Source organism: Cervus canadensis, chromosome 4 (assembly GCF_019320065.1).
Source record: "Cervus canadensis isolate Bull #8, Minnesota chromosome 4, ASM1932006v1, whole genome shotgun sequence".
NCBI lineage: Eukaryota > Metazoa > Chordata > Mammalia > Artiodactyla > Cervidae > Cervus > Cervus canadensis.
The window spans coordinates 62,458,405-62,481,822 of record NC_057389.1 but is presented as its reverse complement, the minus strand read 5'-3'; the positions used below and the strand labels follow the sequence as shown (position 1 = coordinate 62,481,822).

General features: G+C 35.8%; 1 protein-coding gene across 2 annotated transcripts in view; it reads left to right on the top strand.

The window, feature by feature from the left end:
- The window catches only part of SEC24A (SEC24 homolog A, COPII coat complex component), a 68,881-nt gene that overhangs the window by 11,336 nt on the left and 34,127 nt on the right, over positions 1 to 23,418 (top strand). For both annotated transcript variants that reach the window (XM_043465482.1, XM_043465483.1), the window contains exons 2-8: positions 11,856 to 12,338; positions 16,763 to 16,933; positions 18,880 to 18,957; positions 19,508 to 19,674; positions 19,940 to 20,112; positions 20,963 to 21,065; positions 22,201 to 22,327. In XM_043465482.1, coding sequence (XP_043321417.1) covers positions 11,856 to 12,338; positions 16,763 to 16,933; positions 18,880 to 18,957; positions 19,508 to 19,674; positions 19,940 to 20,112; positions 20,963 to 21,065; positions 22,201 to 22,327 — 1,302 coding nt within the window. The remainder of the gene's footprint in view (positions 1 to 11,855; positions 12,339 to 16,762; positions 16,934 to 18,879; positions 18,958 to 19,507; positions 19,675 to 19,939; positions 20,113 to 20,962; positions 21,066 to 22,200; positions 22,328 to 23,418) is intronic.

Below are 23,418 nucleotides of genomic sequence, written 5' to 3'. Positions count from 1 at the left end.
CAAGTGTCATAAATTGGCCAGGTAACAGGGTCCCATTTAGTAATATTGATGGTAGCTTGCATGGTACTCAAGTTTCTTCTAAACTAAAATTTCTAAGGGCCATCCGATTAGAGTTTTGGAAAGGAGAAATTCACAAAGGTAACCCAGGAGTACTGGACATTGGTAATTGGCCACAAACCCAACATACTGACTTTTGAAACTTGGCGTATGATTAAGCCCAAGAAATAAATATTTGATTTATAAGCAGAAGTGTGAGCATTTGTCCAAGTAATTAGTGTACAAGTCTGGTCCAGCATTTTGGGTCAGCTGTCTACTTCAGATGTTTTCTTCTCATCCTGATCTGGTAGGGCTGGCCTCAGTTAGTCAGAGCTGGGTGTCAGAAACAGGAGCTGCAGTCTGTTTAGGAGAGGTAGCCTGATATGGCCCCTCCCAGTGTGGCTATAAAGAGTCCTTTATCTGATGTCTTTTCCAATATACATAATATCCTAGTTGCAGGTTATGGGGATTTGATCTTCATCCAAAGAAAATTTACTGTGATAAACTCCAGAAACAAACTTAGAATGTCCTCTTAATAATTCAGTTAAGTTGTAATTAAATTCTATAATAATATTACATAACAAAGAGTTATTTTGGAAGTGAGTCTTTAGGCAGTAAATATAGAAAAACCTTAAAGACAACACTAAGACGTAATATGCATTGAAATATATTTTTCTGGTGCTCTCTTCAGCAGCACATACACTGAAATACATTTTTTTCTCTCTAAAATTACCCTAGTTTTCATCAAATATGGCCAGATTAAAGCTAATTTATTTGCAAAACAAATCTGGTTTCAATAAACTTGGCCTGATTATTTACATAAGTGTAACTGATCATATAGGCTCTTTTTCAGCTGTGGTGGAACTTTCATAAGGAATCTCAAATTGAACTCTTAAAGGTCTTTCAAGGCCAAGAAAGCCAGATCAAGGGTGTGCTGTAAGATTCAGTCTGTGATACCTAAGATCTAGGTGGGTTCTTCCCTTCTCAGGATCTTCAGAATATCTTGAGATTCCTGCACCTGCCAGGAGGTAATCTTCATTATCCATCTGATAAGGCTGCTGAGAACCTAAGAGTTTCCAGTTTCTGGGGGAATCAAGTAGAGAGAAAAGGTAAATGTTTCACTTGTACTTACAAAAGTGGAGTTTACCAAATCGCCGTAAGTCATAATTATCTCGAGGGGAAGGGTTTCCTTGTATTTAGAAAACACAAGATTAAAAATCAGTAATAATTTTGTTAAAAAAATCCCCCAATTATATTCATCATGCACTTAGCCCTGTGACGAATCCTTGATCTTAATCTTCTGTTAACAGTTTCATGAAGTCATCAGGTTTCCCATTATAATTATTTAATTTCTTACCAGTTCAGCAGTATTATCTGAAAGTTGTCAGAAACCTGTACTTGTCAGAAAGTCCTTTCTGTGAGTGTTCTTGAAGATGAAGCTTCTTGTTTTGCAGCAGCAGCAGAGTAAAACAATAACTGTCTATGGACGACAGAAGACTTTATTTATTTATTTCTTTAACAGAAGACTTTAAAAGGCATGGTTAAAGATCTGATGACAGTGTAATTGGCAGATGAATTTGGTTATTACTGTGACATACAATATGTTAAGATAATAACTAGAGTTATGGCTGATAACATTTTATTTACTAGGACATACCAGGTTTTTAGATATTCCATATTATTTCTAGAATATCTATATTAATAGAATTTACCCATACAATATAAACTTAAACAATAAACAAGCCTAATTAGTTTTATATCTTTCTTTGATAACAAGATAAAACAATTTTCTTGTGCTCTAGGGCCCTTTCACTGTGACATGCTCTGCTCAGTTGCTTCAGTTGTGTCTGACTCTGTGACTCCATGGATTGTGGCCTGCCAGGCTCCTCTGTCCGTGGGATTTTTCACGCAAAAATACTGGAGTGGGTTGCCATGTCCCTCTCTAGGGGATCTTCCCTACCCAGAGATCAGACCTGCATCTCCTGTGTCTCCTGCGTTGCAGGCGGATTCTGTACTGCTGAGCCACCGGGGAAGCCCCGAGCGCCCTCTTGGAAAACCTCAAAGTTAGCTGGAGGTCAAATGAACTTCATATAAATTTGATCTTTGGGAATTTTGTCAGAGATATCAAACAGTTTTTAAAAACAGTATCATAGGTCCCTGTGAAATAATACTTATTCACTTAACCAAGTGACTTTAGATTTCCAAGGCAAATGTAGAAAGTTATAACAGATTACTTAAAAGATAAAGAAACTTTACAATCTGGTATTAAAAGCAGCTCAGTATCCTAAGAAACTTTGTCCTCTTAACAGAGAAAGAAAACTAAGGCTTTGTATCCTCTTACATTAATATTAAAATTTATCTACTCAAATTTATTCCAATCATAGTTCTGATTACACATAGAATTCCTTTCTTCCTTGTCTTCTCTTTTTTTTGTTTGTTTTTAGCCTTGCCTAGCAGCATAAGGGATCTTAGTTCCCTGATCAGGAATTGAACCCATGCCCGCTGCAGTGGAATCTCACAGTCTTAACAACTGGGCCACCAGGGAAGTCCCCATAGAATTCTGTCCTAAAGATTTTTTTCTTCTAAATCTCTACAACTTTCTATATTTATATTAATTTGACCCATATTTTCTTTCCCATTTAGAAATAACCAGCAAAATTACTGTCTTTTTCCTTAACAAAATGTATCTCTACTCCTTATATCTTCAGATTTTTTAGTAGTTTTAATTACATAGTTTAATTAGGATTCTTAACCTTTAAAAACTTCAGTTTATAGTGAAAACCAAGAAGTAAGCAATTATGAACTGTCTTCTTAGCATTCTGTAGATTGGCAAACTTATACTATTTATGGTTGCTAAAAAAGCACATGCTCTTTTATAGAAAAAAAATTATTTTAGTGTGTTACCGAACATTAATAGTCCTAAATAGCTTTAGTTTCACTATAAAAGGAAACCTATGTTCAGTAAATGATGTTCCAGTATCTTATTTGACTTGGGAATGACTTAACTTTTTTCCGTCATTTAACTTAATTTAGCAAAACTCTTAAGTTTCAAGTTGTCAAAAAGATTTGGAGAAACTATTTTTAAGTAGACAATCCTAAAACATAATTTATTCCTAAAGAGTTCACCTAAAAAGTCTTCATTTGCTTTTACTTAAAAGTTTGATCACATCAACTTTATAGACAAGTTGCAAGTACACTGCAAAGAACTTTGCCCCCAGAACTATCTGAGAGTAAATTGCTGACATGGTGTCCCATCACTCTTAAATGCTTTTTTAATTCCTACACATAAGAAAGTTGTCCTAAATAACTACAATACAACTAATGAAATTAGGAAATTAACACTAATACGTTACTATTATCTAATCCTCAGACCCTGTTCAGATTTTACCAGTTGTCCCAATAAAACCCTTAGCAAAAAAATCCTGTACAAAGTCACATTTAGCATTTAAGTGTCATGCCTCTGTAGTGTTCTTCAATCTGAAGCAGTTTCTCAGTCTTTCTCTGACTTTCATGACCTAGATGCTTTTGAAAATTACAAGCCAGTTATTTTGTAGAATGTCTTTCGGTTTGGGTTTGTCATATATTAATATTTCATCATGATTAGATTTAGATTATGCACTTTAGCAGGACTGTTACAGAAAAGATGTTGTATTCTCATCACATCGCATTAGTGGCACATGATTTCATTTTTCCCCATTATTGGTGATGTTCACTTTGATCACTTGATTAGAAGGGTGTCTGCCAAGCTTCTTCACAGTCATGTTGCTCATTTCTCCTTTGTAATTGAAAAGTATTTTGGGTGATGTAGTTTGAGACTTTGTAAATATCTCATTCCTTGTTAGAATTTTAATTTATTCATTTATTTTATTTGTGTGGACTATTCCAGTGGGTTGTTGTTGTCCAACCTTCGTGACCCCATGGACTGCAGCATGCCAGGCCTCTCTGCCCTCACCATCTCCCAAGGTTTGCCCAAATTCATGTCTGTTGCATCAGTGATGTTATCCAGCCATCTTATCCTCCGATGCCCTCTTCTTTTGCCCTCAATCTTTCCAGTATTAAGGACTTTTCCAAAGAGTCAACTATTCATAGCAGATGACTGAAATACTGGCGTTTCAGCTTCAGCATCAGTCCTTCCAGTGTGTATTCAGGGGTGATTTCCCTTAAGATTGACTGGTCTGATGTCCTTGCTGTCCAAGGGACTCTCAGGAGTCTTCTCCAGCACAATAGTGTGAAGGCATCAGTTCTTCAGCACTCTGCCTTCTTTACGGTCCAGCTCTCACAACCATCATGACCACTGGGAAGACAGCCTTGACTATACGGACCTTTGTCGGCAGAGTGATGTCTCTGCTTTTCAACACACTGTATAGGTTTGTCTTAGCTTTCTTGCCAAGAAGCCAATGTCTTCTGATTTCATGACTTCAGTGATTTCAGTGGGTTATAACCTAGTATTATCATTGTTTATACTGATGCTTATATTATCTCAGATTTGGCCTGTGGATGCTCTTTCAGGCTGTCTTCATGTATCCTCTTGTCATGTGTCATCATTCTTGGGCACTTTCTTGCTCTCTGGCACAGTAAGGTGTTGCAGGCTCATCTTGTACTTTTCAAGCTCATGAATCAGCCATGATTCCTTTTAGTGGAGAATAGTATTTAGAAACCAAGAACACAAGTACTGAGAGATCAGTGCTATTAGAATGTCTCTGCTCTCAGTCTCAGCAGACGGAGCTAGGGAGTCTTAACTATATACACATTGAAGTCCATGAGTTTCAATTGTCACCTCTGTTGTAGTCCCACTACCATTGGATTCATTCTTGTTCTCCCTTTTTCATATTTGTGACTTCCTTTTCTGAGAATAAGAGACCTTACTTCCATTATCTCATATATATTTATTTGATCAGTTCCACTGTATGCAAAGAGCTGACTATTGGAAAGGACTCGAATGCTGGGAAAGACTGAGGGCAGGAGAAGGGGACAGCAGAAGATGATGGCTTCATTGACTCAGTAGACATGAGTTTGAGCAAACTGAGAGATAATGAAGGACAGGGAAGCCTGGCATGCTGCAATTCATGGGATTGCAGAGTCAGACATGACTAGCAACTGAACAACAAAAACAAGGGTATGTAACCATTCTGTCATTGCTTGTGCTGCCCCCTTACTCTACTCCAGTTTCCACATATGTGTATGCTCACCTCACCTAATGTTTTAGGACTGAATTTTTCAGGAAAGGGATTTTTTTTTGCCCTTTTTTCTAGTTTATTTAGAAGTTTTGCTTACAAGAATATGCAACATTATGGTGCTGTATTGTGGAAAAATTTCTTTACCTTTAAGAGAGTCCATCATGTGATCACCATAGTAATTGAAATTATCCTTTAATCAGTTCGGTTCAGTCACTCAGTCGTGTCTGACTCTTTGTGACCCCGTGAACCGCAGCACACCAGGCTCCCCTGTCCATCACCAACTCCTGGAATCCACCCAAACCCATGTCCATTGTGTTGGTGATGCCATCCAACCATCTCATCCTCTCTCGTTCCCTTCTCCTCCTGCCCTCAATCTTTCCCAACATCAGGGTCTTTTCAAATGAGTCAGCTCTCCACATCAGGTGGCCAAAGTATTGGAGTTTTAGCTTCAACATCAGTCCTTTCAATGAACACCCAGGACTGATCTCCTCAGGATGGACTGGTTGGATCTCCTTGCAGTCCAAGGGGCTCTCAAGAGTCTTCTCTAACACCACAGTTCAAAAGCATCAATTCTTCTGCACTCAGCTTTCTTTATAGTTCAACTCTCACATCCATACATGACCACTGGAAAAACCATAGCTTTGACTAGATGGACCTTTGTTGACAAAGTAATGTCTCTGCTTTTTAATATGCTGTCTAGGTTGGTCATAACTTTCCTTCCAAGGAGCAAGCGTCTTAATTTCATGGCTGCAGTCACCATATGCAGTGATTTTGGAGCCCCCCAAAATAAAGTCAGCCACTGTTTCCACTGTTTCCCCATCTATTTGCCATGAAGTGATGGGACCAGATGCCATGATCTTAGTTTTCTGAATGTTGAGCTTTAAGCCAACTTTTTCACTCTCTTCTTTCACTTTCATCAAGAGGCTCTTTAGTTGTTCTTTACTTTCTGTCATCAGGGTGGTGTCATCTGCATATCTGAGGTTATTGATATTTCTCACGGCAATCTTGATTCCAGCTTGTGCTTCATCCAGTCCAGCCTTTCTCATGATGTACTCTGCATATAAGATAAATAAGCAGGGTGACAATATACAGCCTTGACATACTCCTTTTCCTAATTGGAACCAGTCTGTTATTCTATGTCCAGTTCTAACTTGCTTCCTGACCTGCATACAGGTTTCTCAAGAGGCAGGTCATGTGGTCTGGTATTCCCATCTCTTTCAGAATTTTCCACAGTTTATTGTGATTCACACAGTCAAAGGCTTTGGCATAGTAAATAAAGCAGAAATACATGTTTTTTTGGAACTCTCTTGCTTTTTTGATGATCCAGCGGATGTTGGCAATTTGATCTCTGGTTCCTCTGCCTTTTCTAAAACCAGCTTGAACATCTGGAAGGTCATGGTTCACGTATTGCTGAAGCCTGGCTTGGAGAATTTTGAGCATCACTTTACTAGTGTGTGAGATGAGAGCAGTAGTGTGGTAGTTTGAGCAATTTTGGCATTGCCTGTCTTTGGGATTGGAATGAAAACTGACCTTTTCCAGTCCTGTGGCCACTGCTGAGTTTTCCAAATTTGCTGACATATTGAGTGCAGCACTTTCACAGCATCATCTTTTAGAATTTGATATAGCTCAACTGGAATTCCATCGCCTCCTTTATTATATTTTCACTTTTCCCCAAGTGGTACTTTATTATTCAAAGTACAAGAGTTTCTGTGCTATAATATTTATTCTTGAAGTCATTCAATAAACAACATTGAGCACACATTCAACAAACTCAACTATGTAATAGGCACATTTTAGGTGCTGAGAATACAGTAATGATCAAAAGAAATCCCTACCTTCTTGGAGCTTATGTTATAGTGAAGTAGATACTATAAATAAATAACATAGTGTCAGGTACACACTGGAAAGAAAAATAAGACAGAGTCAGAGGGGAAGAGAATGAAAGAGTTTCTGTTTTAGATGCAGTGTTCAGACAATGCCTCTGTGAGGAGATTGTGTCTGAGACTTGAATGAAGAGATGGAGTGAGATTATATCTGGGGGAAGAGTATTCTAGGTGGAGAAAATAGTGACAAACGCTACAGTAGAAGCATTTTTAAGCTTGTTGAAGGAGCGTTAAGAAGGTGAATGTGACTGGAGCTGAGTAGAGAGAAAGAGTAGGAAATTATTTGAATAGTAAAATGCCTTTAGCTATTAAAGTAGAGTAATTGATGTCAGTTGACATAGTGACCTTACCAGAAGCCATTACACTCAAAGATTTTGGGTTCTATTATATGTACATATTTGAAAAGGGTTTTCAGTCTTTAGTGGAAATTATTAAGTCATTTTAGATTATATGATCAACTGATATAAGGTAAAGTTATAAAGGTGTGTATTTGTTTAGAACTGCAAATCTGCGCCAACTTGGCTTAAACATAGCCCTGCATAGACATCTTTCCAAAATTAGAGATGCCAGATAAAAAGACCCCTTAGCCCATATAGATGAACAGATAATATTAACTGAAAGCAAAATCAAATTAGGATGGGAACAGCCTAATAAGAAAAGAACCATGTGTAATTAATATGACAAATATAGAACTAATGAAGCTGTGGTTCAAGACATTGGCTATTTTCTTGTCTGACTTGGCATAATCTGTTAAACCTAATCTTAAAGGAAAATTGAACTTTATATTAAAATTTGCTGCAAGAACAAGAAAAAACAAATAGAATCAGAAGACTACAGGATACTTACTTCCAGCTCAGAAACAACATATGTATTATCCTGGCACTGTTTCATTAAAATAAAATGAATGTTCAAAATTTTTTAACAAAGGAAGTCGGAAATGAGACCAGAGGGGAAGCCAGGGACATAGAGGATCTTATAAGCTAAGGACTTTGGAAGTTTTGAGTAGAAAGTTGATCTGATCCATGTTTTAAAAGGTAATAGGATATGTAAGGAATAAATCTTAGAGGGATGAAAGAAGATTCAAAGGTATCAGCTGATCACAGGCTTTCAGATTTTGACTATAATCTACAATAAGATATACATTTTAAATAGTGACCCAGTATCCATATTCATATATGTTTATATTTGTAATGAAACCTCACAATAGTTACCTTTATTACATTTGATATCCTGCAATATTTTCCATTCTTAACTGTCTTCTATTTCTTAACTAAAAAGATAGTTTATAGCTTATTGATTTTGTAACTCATTAATTTATCGTACCTACTGTTTGAAACAGTGTTAATCCACTAGAACAAAGCATTATTGTACAATGAGAATGTTTGTAGAGACTTGTATGGTGCCTTCTTTTTTGAGAAATAATTTTTGAGGAAAATCTCACCTTATAATTGGGCATTTATGGTACTTTGAATACCTGACAGCCTTTTACTAGTTAGAAGTGAAAGTAAATGTTCTATTCATAGTAATTTACAAACTACAGAATCCCTAATATCAAGTTAACTACATTTAATTTAAAGGAAGATACCTTTACAAAAAAAGCATGAAATATAATTGAATTATATAAAACAGTTTTGAATAAATGGAGAGACATATCATGTTTATGAGAGAAAGAAAGTTGTTTGTGTGTGTGTGTGTGACTGTTGCGCAGCTTGGGGTTTCTTAGTTTCTCAGCCAGGGATCAAACCCTGGCCCTCTGCAGTGAAAGCGTGGACTTCTAACCAAAGGACTGTCAGAGAATTCCTGAAAGAAAGATTTTCTATTGTAAAATGTCAAACAATCCAAAATAAATCAAATATATTTCCTATTGATATTTCATTGATTTGTGTGTGGGAGACTGCAAAAAGTGGTTTTATATTTTTGTGTTATGTATGAAAAATTTTCATAATCAAAAGATTTGTGTAAGAAAGATATCATACTTCTTTCTCTATAACTTCCTTTTTCTCAGTATTCTTTTCTTAAATATTTTATTTATTAATTTTTGACTGTGCTGGGTCTTTGTTGCTACGTGAGGGCTTTCTCTAGTTGCAGTAAGCAGGGGCTGCTCTCTAGTTGCGATGTGTGGGCTTCTCATTTCGGCGGTTTTGGCTTTTCTTGTTGCAAAGCACAGGCTCCAGGATGTACAGTCTCAGCAGTTGTGGCACACAGGTTTCATTGCTCCTCTGGACGGGGAATCTTCCCGGACCAGAGGTCAAATGTGTGTCCCCTGCATTGGCAGGCAGATTCTTAACCAGTGGACCACCAGGGAAGTCCTTAGTTTTCTTTTTGTAGTCTATCTAAATTGATAGATGTACATCTGGTTTATTCATTTTATTCATAATTAGTCTGTTGTGTGAATAATTATAATTTACTCAGTCTCCTGCTGATGAATATTTGTTTCCAATTTTTCATTATTATAAGCAATTAGTCAACTAACACATGTGGATCTGTTTCTTTTGTTCTGAAAGAATACCTGTATTTTTAAAAAATTTTTTGGCAGAGTAATGCACATAGATGGTGACTGCAGCCATGAAATTAAAAGACGCTTACTCCTTGGAAAGAACGTTATGACCAACCTAGACAGCATATTAAAAAGCAGAGACATTACTTTGTCAACAAAGGTCCATCTAGTCAAAGCTATGGTTTTTCCAGTAGTCATGTATGGATGTGAGAGTTGAACTATAAAGAAAGCTGCGCGCAGAAGAATTGATGCTTTTGAACTGTGGTGTTGGAGAAGACTCTTGAGAGTCCCTTGGACTGCAAGGAGAGCCAACCAGTCCATCCTGAAGGAGATCAGTCCTGGGTGTTCATTGGAAGGACTGATGCTGAAGCTGAAACTCCAATACTTTGGCCACCTGTTGCAGAGAGCTGACTCATTTGAAAAGACCCTGATGTCGGGAAAGATTGAAGGCAGGAGAAGGGGACGACAGAGGATGAGATGGTTGGATGGCATCACCGACTCAATGCACATGAGTTTGGGTGGACTCTGGGAGTTGGTGATGGACAGGGAGGCCTGGTGTGCTGCGGTTCATGGGGTCACAAAGAGTCGGACACGACTGAGTGACTGAACTGAACTGAACTGAACTGAATGCTTATCAACTAGCGTTCCCCAGATACATACTACTTATGTGTATGTGCTTTACACATACACAATCCTCCCTCTCCTTCTATATATATATACTTGTGTATGTTTGTGTAAGTATTGTGTAATTAATGAAAGGGTTCAAATTAAACTAATGATATTTGTACTGTGGTTGCGTGGATTGAGAGGGTATGAGTGGAAGATAAGTATTTTTTTGTTATATCTCTTAAATGTAGAGAGTCCACGGGAGTTAGTTTTGTATGAGTGCCACCTTTTAAAAAATATTCATCTTATTTCTTTTCATTTTCTAGTTTTATGGGCAGAAATGACTATATTCCTGAGAAGTGGTGATTCTAGAGATAAATTTTTTATATATATAACAGCTTTAAAATGTACAGTCAGGACTTTCGTAATGGTCCAGTGGCTAAGAATCTGCCTGCCAATTCAGGGGACATGAGTTCCATCCCTGGTCCTGGAAGATTCCACATGCCACCAAGCAACTAAAAGCAACTGAACCCCACGTGCCCTAGAGCCCATGCTCTGCAACAATAAAAACCGCCACAGTGAGAAGCCTACACCCTGCAACTGGAGAGTTGCCTTGGCTTGTGCGCAGCAGTGAAGACCCAGTGTAGCCAAAAATAAAATGAAAAAAAGTTTTTTTAAATGTACAGTGCAATAACCATCACTATAACCAACTCTAAAACCCATAGGGATGGGATGGGGAGAGAGGTGGGAGGGGGGTTCAGGATGGGGAACACATTAAACCCATGGCTGATTCATATCAATGTATGGCAAAAACCACTACAATGTTGTAAAGTAATTAGCCTCCAACTGAAATAAATAAATAAATATATCTTTATCACCCCAAAAAAGAAACCCCATACCCATTAGCAGTTACTACCTATTCCCTGTTCCTAACCACAAATCTACCTCTGTGTCTTTGGGTTTTTCTGTTCTGGACATTTTATATAAATGATTTGTGCAGCGTATGGTCTTTTGTGAGTAGTGCCTTTCAATTATTATAAAGTTTCAAGGTTCATCTATGTTATAGCTTGCCAGCAGTACTTCATTCCTTTTTATGACCAAGTAATATTCCATTGTATGGTTATGCCCCTTTTGTTTATCTGTTCAGTAGTTAGCGGACATTTGAATGTTTCTCCTTTGGGACTATTAAAAATAATAATAATAATATCAACATTTGTCTGCAAGTTTTTACGGAGACCAAGAGTGGAATTGCTGGATTATATGATATCTATGTTTAACATTTTGAAGAACTGCCAAGATTGCTTTTCAGTGCAGTTGTGCTGTTTTACATTTCCACTAGCAAAGTATGAGGGTTCCAGTTTTTCCACATCCTTGTCAACGTTTGTTATTTGCCGTCTTTTTAACCATCCTAGTATAAGTGATATCTCATTGTGGTTTTGATTTGCACTTCTCTTAAGACTAATAATGTTGAACATTTTGCCATTTGTTTATGTCTTTGGAAGTATATTTGAATACTATTTAAAGCTTTTGCTCATTTTTAATTAGGTTATTTGTCTTTTTGTTGTTGAGTTTTAAGAGTAGCATATATTTTACTGTATTTTTTTAAGTATTGCTTTGTTTGTTTGTAAGACTAATTTTTCCTGCTCTTATTGGAAGGTCCTGTCCAGAATGCCCTCCTGTCTTCACAAGTGTCAGTGAGCCAAGGGTATAATTCTCAGCTTACAGGATCCTACCCTCATCTAATACCAGCAAAGACCTTGAATCCAGTCTCCGGACAGTCTAACTCTGGTAGTTCCCAGACTGTTTCTCCGTTAAGTAATTATCAGAGACATGGACAAGCTCTCTATGGACCACCTGTGGCTTCTCATCCAGTGACACCTTCACTCCATAGTGGTCCTAGTCCCCAAATGCCACTACCTACTTCTCAGAACCCAGCTGCTACACCAATGCCTTCTGGTAGCTTTCCTCCTGGAGCCAGCGTACCATCACCTTCGAATTGGCAGTATAACTATTTGTCACAGACAAACCATTGTCCTCGTGCGTCATCCCAACCAACCATGACTGGGAATACAAATTTGATGAGTCCTCAATATGTTTCTTCTGGAGATACTTCACTTCAAAACAACGTCATAAAATCAGGTAGAGTTCTTATAGGAGTGCTAGAAATAGGAAAATTTTGCTTATTTTAAATGTTTAAATTACTATTTCGGTCTTAAAATCACATGGAAGACTTTATTTTTTTGATCACTGTTAATCTTTAGATTATTTCTGCAACTTTTGGGTTAAGTTAAAATCATGATTGTTTCTGCTTTGCTTCTTTCCTTTGAAGGTATTATCTGAGTTTCTTTGGGTCAACTGTGATATTTTAGGGTTTCAGGTATGCGTGCAGAATCACTTCCTTGAGGACTGGCCAGTACTTACATTAGCAAGGTTCCATCTTGTATTCTAGGGAAACTCAATCCCTGTGGTCTCTCTTTGGACTTGATCTAAGGCTTGGCTTATCTATTTGTTAAAGCCCAGACAGTTTTTGACTGCAGAAATTCGAGAATCTTGGAGGGGCGGTGAAAACAGACTTACTTTTGAAGTGAGGAGTACTATTGAGCACATCTGTGGTCAGAAAGCCATGCACAGAGGTTTATCCCTGCATTTTTTTCCTAAGGTTTTATAACTTTAGTTCCTACGTTTAGGTGTTTGATCAAATTTGATCAAACATTGATCAAAATTGAGTTAATTTTTGTATATGGTGTTTTTAGTGAAAGTTGCTCAGTCATGTCCGACTCTTTGTGACTCCATGGACTATATAGTCCTTGGAATTCTCCAGGCAAGAATACTGAAGTGGGTTGCCTTTCTCTTCTCCAGGGGATCTTCCCAACCCAGGGATCGAACCCAGGTCTCCCGCATTGCGGGCGGATTCTTTACCAGATGAACCACAAGGGAAGCCCAAGATACTGGAGTGGGTAGCCTATCCCTTCTTCAGGGGATCTTCCCGACCCAGGAATTGAACTGGGGTCTCCTGCATTGCAGGCAGATTCTTTACCATCTGAGCTATCAGGGAAGCCCCATATGGTGTTGGTAGGTAGGGATTTAACTTTATTCTTGTGCATGTGGATATATAGTTGTCCTAGGATAGAAAGTGTGTTCTTCCTCCCATCGAATGATCTTGGCACCCCTGTTGAAAATAAGGGTTATGTTGATCATAAATGTAGGATTTATTTCTGGACTTTGAATTCTGTTCCATTGATCTATTTGTCTATTGTTAAACTGTTACCAAACATCTTGATTACTATAGCTTTATGGTAAGCTTTGAGTTTGGAAATATTGACTCCTCCAACTATTTTTTTTTTTCCAAGATTGTTCTATCTGTCCTCAGTCCCTTGCATTTCCTTCAGAATTTTAGGATCAGCTTGTAAATTTTGGGGGAAAAAAAAAGATAGCTGTGATTTTGATAGAGATTGTGCTGAATCTGTACATCAGTTTGGGAAGAAAGCTATGTATTCTTGGACTCACTTTGATCATTAAATCTTTTTAACCTCATTGTTTGGTCATATGTGGTTCAAAAGTAGGTTCATTTAACCATTTCACTATTCTTTTTTTTTTTAACTATTAATTCAGATTCTATATTGGGATCTGCAGATTGATTCTGTTCAGCAGATATCCTCAAGGAAATGAACTAGTAAAAGTTTTCAAGTGAAATGGTATTATCAGTTGTTACCTTTTTATGTTAATATGTATTTATGCATCTAGATACTACATGGACTTCTTGCATTTTATAGTTTGTTAACTGCTGAAACTATTTTTCTTAGCCTCTTGACTAGCCACTAACCTTGGTGAATGCATTTTGGTCTTGTAAAGATTAAGGGTGCTTCTAGAAACTTGGTTTCTTTGGAGAGATCTTCTGACCTATCATTGTTAGAACCAAAATCCTTCTGATTACTTGTATTCTTATTTATTTGACACTGTGAGTGAGCATTAATCATTTGAAATTAATGAACATTCACTTCTTTATAACATTTATTGAATATTTGTTATTTTCCAGCATTTTACCAAACTTGAATGTGTGTTATCTTATTTAATTTTTATAGCAGTATGTTTTACAGATAAGAAATGTGAGGCTTGAATAATTTGCCCAAAGCCACAAGAAAATAGGTTAGGAAAAAGTACTGTTTAAAAACCATTTGGGGGACTTCCTGGTGATCTAGTGGCTAACACTCCATGTCCCCAGTGCAGGGGACCCACGTTCAATCCCTGGTCAGGGAACTACATCCCACATACCACAACTAAAGATCTCACATGCTGCAACTAATACCCAATGCAGCCAAATAAATAAATATTTTTTTAAAAAATTAAAAAATAAAAACTACTTGGAAGTGTAGCCTCTCATTACAAAGCATGTGATCAATACCCTGAAATTTTTTTTGGCTATAACAGAAGGTAGACCGCCCTGAGGTGCCCCCAGGTAGAGCACGTTGATTATAGCACAGATGTAGTGACAGAGACATAAGGAAGTGCCAAAATTTAGGAAGGTTTCTGTGTAAAAGAAGCATATGACTGCTGAAAGAACTATTTGACTGCTCTTCTCTTTTCTTAATGAGACCTCAAAAAATTCCCTGATTTTTACCTCTGTTTTTTCATCATTGTTGGTAGATGCCTGACTGTCTGATCTCAAAACTGTATCTAAGTTATGCAAAATATATAGTTCACATATTAAAATTCTCTAACTTTTTCTTTTCTTATAGGCCACCTTTTAGCATGTAATTAGCTTTAGAGATCTCAGAAGCCAGATTCTGAAACTCTAGCTATTAATGTTCTAAATAAGAGTCATTCAGCTTGAAAAAATAAAGTCTATTTTATGAAACGTAGCTTATTCTGGATTCAACAGTATTCCTCTTAAGCTGTGAAAAATCTCAATAAGCTCACTTGTATTCTGTTAAACATTAGGTTGTTACATCTTTGTAGCCAGATGTATCATACATTCTTGTTCATGCTGAGTTGGTAGTGTACCTTGCCCTTTTGTTCCTTTGACTGATCTCTATCCTTCGATAAGGGAGTTCCATGGCAATAAATCTCTATCTTCACTTTTGACAACAGGGCACTGACTAGTCTTGTTGGAAGATCATTTTTCAGTTTGGTTCCTGAGTTGGGAACATCCTCTGGAGAAGGGATGGCTACCCACTCCAGCATTCTTGCTTGGAGAAACCCAGGGACAGAGGAGGCTGGTGAGCTCCAGTCCATGGGGTCACAAAGAGTTGGACATGACTGAAGTGACTTAGCACTGAAGAATTCAACAATATTGAAGAGACACTGAAAATTTTCATATTTGCTGTCCTTATTCCTTCAATTTTATAAAACACAGATAGAATATATTAAATTCAAAGGATAAAAAAACAAGTATTAAAATGAAAATTTAAATCACGTGTATTTAATCAGTAGTATTTTATCTACTTTGTAGACTATTGCTCCTTTTTGGCAAATGAGAAGTTGGTTGTGGGTTTTGGAACTTTCCATATCACACAGAATTTCCTCAAGAGTAGAACTTACTACCCTAATAGAAAATTGGTGAAATTTAGGCAGTGAGATACTGGTAGATACAAGGATGAATACCATGATATTTTTTAGGTTAGTTTGATGGATACCTTTTAAGCATTTTGGATAGCAGTGTTTCATAAGGTTTCTACATAAACTTTGGATCATTTCCTGATTTTTAAGCCTAGGAAGTATTCTTAATATAGGATGTAAGTCATTATTGAAAGTAACCTGCTTATAATTATTACTAGGTAAACACTATAAACAGTGTACACATTTATTATCTAATATTAACAGGTTATACCCCCAATAAAAATGAAGCAAAATGAGATAAAACTTGGAGAATTTAGGATAACCAGAATACTTTGTAGTTTTAGAAAGCTAAATCTAACCCTAATTGATGGTAATCGAATGGGCTATGTTGATAAGTACTCCATAAAATTTTATTCATGTTAATTTCTACTGCAATACTTGACATAGCCTGTTGAAACTCTGTGACCAGTTAATAAGAATTAAGCAATAAACAGGGCATTGTGTCTACTCTATAAGTGATTTGATCCCGACTTTATATTGCTTTAATAATTGACAGGTAAGAATTATGGTGGCCTCCCAGGTGGCACAGCAGTAAAGAATTTGCCTGCCAGTGAAGGAGACATAGGAGACTTGGGTTCGACCCCTCGGTTGGGAAAATCCCCTGGAGTGGGAAATGGCAACCCACTCCAGTATTCTTGCCTGGAGAATTCCATGAACTACAGTCTATAGGATTACAAAGAGTGACACAACTGAGCGACTGAGTGCGCGCGTACACACACAAACACACACACACACACACACACAAGAATTATGGTAGGAGAGATTTGGAAATGTGTAAAGTATGCATGTAAAATTAGGCAGTCAATCTGAAAAGTTAACCTATTTGTAGTAATTTGTTGGTTTATAATGAAAATATAAATTTGGAACTTATTTAGATTTGGTGGAAGGCTGTTTTGGACTTTTTCTTAAGTTCTTAAGTGACGCGTGAAAAACCATTGTTTCCATAGGGTCTGCACTGCCCTTAGCAAATCCACCTCTGCCTACCACTTTTCAGCCAGGAGCTCCTCTTGGCCCCCCTCCAACTGGAGGACCACCTCCAGTGAGGGCCCTTACTCCTCGGAAATTGACACCTAGAACTGTGCCCCAGCCCTCATTTAATTCAACTAGCAACCAAGAAGGTAAGCAGGACAAAAACCAAGTCAAGTCCTAAAGTTTTGACTCAGGGTGGAAGGATTAATATTCTCTGAATTCTGTGCACACAAGCCATATTTTTCCAGAAAATCTGGTTGTTTTGGTTTGAGATGCCCCTTAGGAATTTAGGGTTTAAAAAAATTTCTCAGTTTTCCATTCCTCTATTCTGGGCTGTGGACTAGCCTTTGGGATCACTGTTAACTTTTTTGTTACTGTGCAGACTTTAAAAATCATGGCTATAAAGTTACGTATCTCTTGGTAGAGGGAAGTGAGAGGGGGACTTTTGCTTTTCTGGACATGATGTTTGAAGCTATATTTTTAATATATCGGCTCTTTTTTGTGGAAGCAGATTTTTGATTGCCACCATTACTGTTAACAAACTGCCACTGTTAACAAACATTTATAAGCCTAAATAAAAAGTAAAATGTAAAAACATTTTCATGTTTTATAGTTTTAAACCATTATCTTCAGATGTAACTTTAAAATACAAGTTTATTAACTTAAAATGTTTTGTAAAGTAAGAAATTGGATTTTAGGTATAATATAACCATTGTAACAAGATTGGAAATAGGAAAACAGAAGAAGAGGGGGAAAAGCCACTGCCCATATTCTACAACTCAGTACAATCAATATTATCATTTTTGTATTTTCTCCTACCATTTCCTTTTTTTAGTATTGTTAGTAGGGAAAAAAACTGACCTGTGTATAATTTGAAAAGGATCATGTTAACAATGAGTAACAAAATGATAAAGTAAGTGTCTCACATGATAATTTTGAAAATCAAGCTAGAATAAGTATTTAAACTTTTAACCAACTAAAAATATGCTCAGGGCTTTCCTGGTGGCTCAGTGGTAAAGAATCCACCTGCCAGTGCAGCAGACATGGGTTTGATCTCTTGGCTGGAAAGGTCCCACATGCCACAGAGCAACCAAACTTGTGCTCTAGAGCCCAGGAGCTGCCACTGCTGAGCCCACATGCCACAGTTATCGAAGCCACACAGCCTGGAGCCCATGTGCTGCAGAAGAGTAGCGATGCAATGAGGAGCCCTCACGTAGCACCTGGAGAGTAGCCCCTGCTTGCTGCAACTAGAGAAAAACCTGTGCAGTAACTAAGACCCAGCACAGCCAACAGTAAATAAATAAAAATATGCTCAGTGTTTTTGTTTCTACAAGATTACCAAGATTTTCTATTAATATATCAACTCATGGGTAAAGTCATGGTGGTCTTGAGAATTGGAAAGGAGTTACTAACTTTATTGAAGTCATTAAACTTATCTATTTGGTATTAAAATGACTGTTAAAAGTTAACACGTTTATTTGTAGGTGCTAGAGGTGATGCTGTTCACTGATTTGATTTCTTCTATACCTGAATTAGAGCTAACAAATTTTAGTGATAGATTATTATTATTAGTTTAGTTTGCTGGACTAAGGCAATTGTTCTAATTACTATACATCACTTTAGAGTTAATTCTAGATTCTACTCTGTTCTGTATTTCTTTTTTTTTTTTTTAATTTTTTTTTTTTTGTTCTGTATTTCTTTTAAAGGTTTTTACCCTCATAGTTTATCTCATCCGTATTTATCCTCATTCTTAAATAGTATTGATTTTCGTGACTTAGTTTAGTGTGTACTGCTCCTGAGAAGTTTTTAATGCTGCTCTTGAAACTGTTAAAACTTTCAGATTGTATATAATTTTGTAAACTGCACAAAGTACCATTCTTTTTAGAGGTTTATAAAGTTATTTGAAACTTTTATATATTTTGTATATTTAGAATCTTATTTGAAATTTTTATTTCAACATGTGACATTTCCTGGGATGTGGTTTAAGCTCTTTGTCATTTGGAACATTATCATAAATTTTAAACACTAGATCAGATCTTGCAGAAATTGTAATACTGGTTCTAATTTAAATATTGTTAATAAACTTCCTCCTTAGGTATTATATCAAATACCAATAATGGATCTATGGTGGTTCACAATAGTTATGATGAGATTGAAGGCGGTGGCTTCTTGGGTGAGATGCTATGAAAGTTTTTATTTTTTTTATGTGTTCCTGATAGAAAACAGGGAAGAAAACCTAATAATTAGGTCATGCAATGGTATCTCCTGTTAGCATTTTCTGTCTCTATGGATTTAGACTTTTTGTTAGGTTTTTTTTCCCCCCCCTTTAGAATTGGGATTATGGGCTTTATTATTATGATGTTATGACTATAGAATACTTTTATCAGTTAGACCTATTTAAATTTATCCATTTGAACATTTATCATATTTTAGTTAAAGTTGTTTTGAATTAAAATTTTAGTGAATACAATGTTTAGTACATGACATGAGTAAATTAAGTATACTAAACTTAACCTGTGTGTGTTTATAGCTATAGACCACATTAGCTAGATTTTAATCATTGCTCTCACTTTGTTACTAGTGTTTGTTTTATTTTACAAAATTGATGAGTTAAAGTATTAAGTTACCCAAAGGATTTTGGAGTTACAAGTTTAATGGATCTATGTGTTGATTTAAAGTACTCTGGAGTGTAAAATAGAACTTAAAAGTTACCTTGTTTCTAGCAACATCACAGCCTACTAATAAGAATCCCACAATGAGCCGAAGTGTTGGATATTCATATCCCTCTTTACCACCTGGTTATCAGAACACAACACCACCTAGTACAACAGGAACAGGAATACCACCCTCTTCCTTGAATTACGCAAGTGGTCCACAGGCTTTTACTCAGGTATACTTTTCTTTTAATAACCTGTATTCTGCTTTTTGATTTAAACTATTTTCACCTGAAAACATTTAAGTAAGGTACAATGAACATTGTTTTACCAACTTAGAATGATAATGAGTATTTCATAAGACTTTTGTCCTGTTAGATGTCTCCAGAACCAAAACAATTGACCAGGAAATCGAGATTACAGTTTTGTTATTAATATATGCTTCTCTTTTCAATGGAAGACATTGTAAAGGCTACTTAATGTGAAGTTATATTTCTTTAGACTCCTTTAGGTGCTAATCATTTAACTGCAAGTATGAGTGGATTAAGCCTACATCCAGAGGGGCTAAGAGTTATCAATCTTCTTCAAGAGAGAAACATGCTTCCATCGACACCTTTGCAGCCTCCAGTTCCAAATTTGCATGAAGATATCCAGAAACTGAACTGTAACCCAGAGTAAGGTTTCAAACAGTACTTTTTATTGAATATGACATTTTACTTGTTCTAAAATGCTTCCAGATTTTTTTTTTGAGCTTCATGTATTTTGAGCAAGCTATGTAGGTGTATTAATTTATGAAAGTAGTCTGCATGCACAAAACAGTACTTTGTTAGTTGTTTACTTGATATTTGAAATGTTCTAAGTAAAGAAATAAGGTTGTAATGCCTGATCTGATAGTTGCTCTTATCAACTCTATTGGGACTATGATATTCATTATCATTATGGTGGCTCTATTATATTTTCAAAGTCTGAAGTGTGGAGATTTGATTCTCTATAATCCTTTATTTGCTATCCTTTTAAATTATTTTTCATAGCAAACATAATTATAGTAAGCTTTTCTCTTCTCAATTTGGTTGTGAGTTTAAGTTTATGAAGTTTTTAAGATATGAAGACTTCTGATAAATTGAATGTGTTATTTTTAAACTGCCTTTTTAGATCCTAATACAAAACTGAGCTTTCAGGTAATACATATAACTTTACATTTGCAAATTTGGGTTACCACCTTGTAATTCCAGTGCAATCTAGATTTATATAAAGAAAAAGTAAGTCCTTTGATAGTCCACGCTGTCTTATGCACAAGCTGAGAAGAAACTGTTTTGTTATGTGAAATGGGATTGTAACCATCTACCCTTTCTTTCTGAATAGGATTTAAATATTTAGCAAGGATAAAATTTGTGAGAGCCTGTTGAAGTACTTCATTTATAATCTGATCCAGTGTTACAACATGTACCTTTTAAATCTTTTGAAATTTTTTTGTTCCAAACTAGTCATAGTAATAACTGATACATGATTTTTACTTTGATACAGGTTATTTCGCTGCACACTGACTAGCATTCCTCAGACTCAGGCCTTACTGAATAAAGCCAAACTTCCTCTGGGACTGCTGCTTCATCCTTTTAAAGACCTAGTGGTATGTTTTATTAGTGAAAGTAAATGTGGAAAATTATCTTAGTGGTAAGGCATCTTTTATAATAATGCAAGAATTTTGTTTGAGCTGTCTTTAGGAATTTGACCATTGACAAATTCCTTTATTTGTATTTCAGTCAAAAAGGTTATTATCAAACACTTTTACAATGAGATAAAATAAACATATTGTTGAAAAATTCAGGAGGTACTGAGTAGGATAGATGTACTGAAGAAAATAGATAAATGAACCATAGTATTTTTTTTTAAAGTTGTAAATTGTTTACCCATTAAAATGCTTTACCTGTTCTCCCAGTTCTTCTATTCTTGGAGTAAAGTCTGTTGCTTTGAGAAACTGTTTCCCAAAAAAAGGAGGAAAAAAAAAAAAGCCCTTCTACTTTTGTCCTAAGGCTTTGGGACCTTGACATGTGACCCATGACATGTGACCCAGTCATTTGAGTTGATCAGTTCATAAGTGAAGTGACTTTCTCTTTTTTTTTTTGGTGAAATGACTTTCCCATAACCAACCTCCTTTTGGTAATAGGATTGTATTGCCTTTATTGATTTTTGATTTTAAGACTTTAGATCTTTTAATATGTAGGATAGACTTTAAATAGCATAATTGCCAAGTCAAATAAAACATTGAAATATGATTTAAACCATAACTTACTTTGTGATAGTTCTTTTATGAGAACTTAGTAGCCTGTTAATGTAACATGAAGAAACTTCCCAATAATTTAATTGATTTTTTTTTAGAATGTTGATCGATCCTTCACCATTCATCTCAGAAATACACTGTAAATTTACTATGTTGATTTTGCAGTGTAAACTTTTTTCAAATCAATTTTTATTGGAGTATAGTTGCTTTACACTGTCGTGTATGCAATGTAAACTTTTAATGAGAAAATAAAAACTTTTTAAAAGGCAAAATTTAATGAGAATAGTCTTCAGGAAAATCATTAAGGTTTAAAAATAAATACATGTCAACTACATAATATTTTGTGTGGCAGGTTGGACACATTTTTTACCCTAGTTTTTCCTCGAAAATTATAATATTGCAACAGTTGTATGGATTAATTGCTTTACCCTTAGACATGATGATTGCTGTCTTTAATAAATTAGTTGGTGGTTTTTTTTTTCAGCAATTGCCTGTGGTTACCTCTAGTACAATTGTGAGATGCCGTTCATGCAGGACATACATCAACCCTTTTGTCAGCTTTCTTGATCAAAGGAGATGGAAGTGTAACTTATGTTACCGAATTAATGATGGTATGTCTTTTTTATTAACATTATTATATTCATTGTAGGGAATCAGATAATATAAATGTAAAGTTAAAAAAGCAAAAAAAACCACAAACTCCTGTCTTATTTATGTGTAATCCTGCCACTCAGATATAACTTCTTTTCACTTTTTTCCTAGGCATTTATACTTATATATAAATGATTACATACTTCTTAAGCAAAAAAATATGGTAATATTACTTTGATACCACTTTTTCACATTTATTATATTAGGCATATAATAAATGGCATATTTCATGGTATTATTTAAGCCTATAATTTAAGAAATATTTTTATTTAGAAATTGTCCCGTGCCTTTTCTCTAGGGTGAGAGAAAATAAGTCCACAGAATAGCTGCCATTAGCTTCATTCACTGCTGTATGAAGGGAGGTGGGCAGTGCTAGAAGGTTAGTTGAATGTAGTTTTTTCAGTAATTAATGAGGAGGAGATAGCCTTCAGTAACTGTTTCACTATTTATATATTGAGAAATATCACCTAACAACATTCTATTAGGATTAGAGAAGGAAAAAGGGCATGCCGATATCCACATTGAAAATTAAGTTTTCAATTTTTCTAAAAATCTGTTTAGAAGGACATTTCATTAAGTATTGGGAAATAGAGGAGCTTCTGATATTTTTGAAAACCACTTTTACTGTTTGTATTTTTAGAGTAGAAGAAAATGAGGGTAGAAAAAGAGCATTCTTTTTATGCTGTAATAATTCAGAAAATATATGTATGTATAGTGTTTAGTACACCTTTAAAAGCTTATGTATATGTGCTTTGGTATATGAAGTTAAATTGTAATAAAAGTTGAAGTCACTTTCATAAGCAGCCCAGAGCATTTCATGAACTATAGCTTACCCTTTAGCATATATTGGGATTTGAATTTTTAAACAGTTATTGAGAAGACAGGTGCAGTGATAATTTAGAAAATATTGGAGCACTAGTGTTTTGTAAGCAGAAGGCAGCTGATATTCCATAGAGGTCTTAATAACTTTTGAAACTCACCATGCCCCATACCCTGATACCCTAAAAATACTTTGAAGTATTTTTGCCGTAGCTTTCCAGGGGCAACCAGA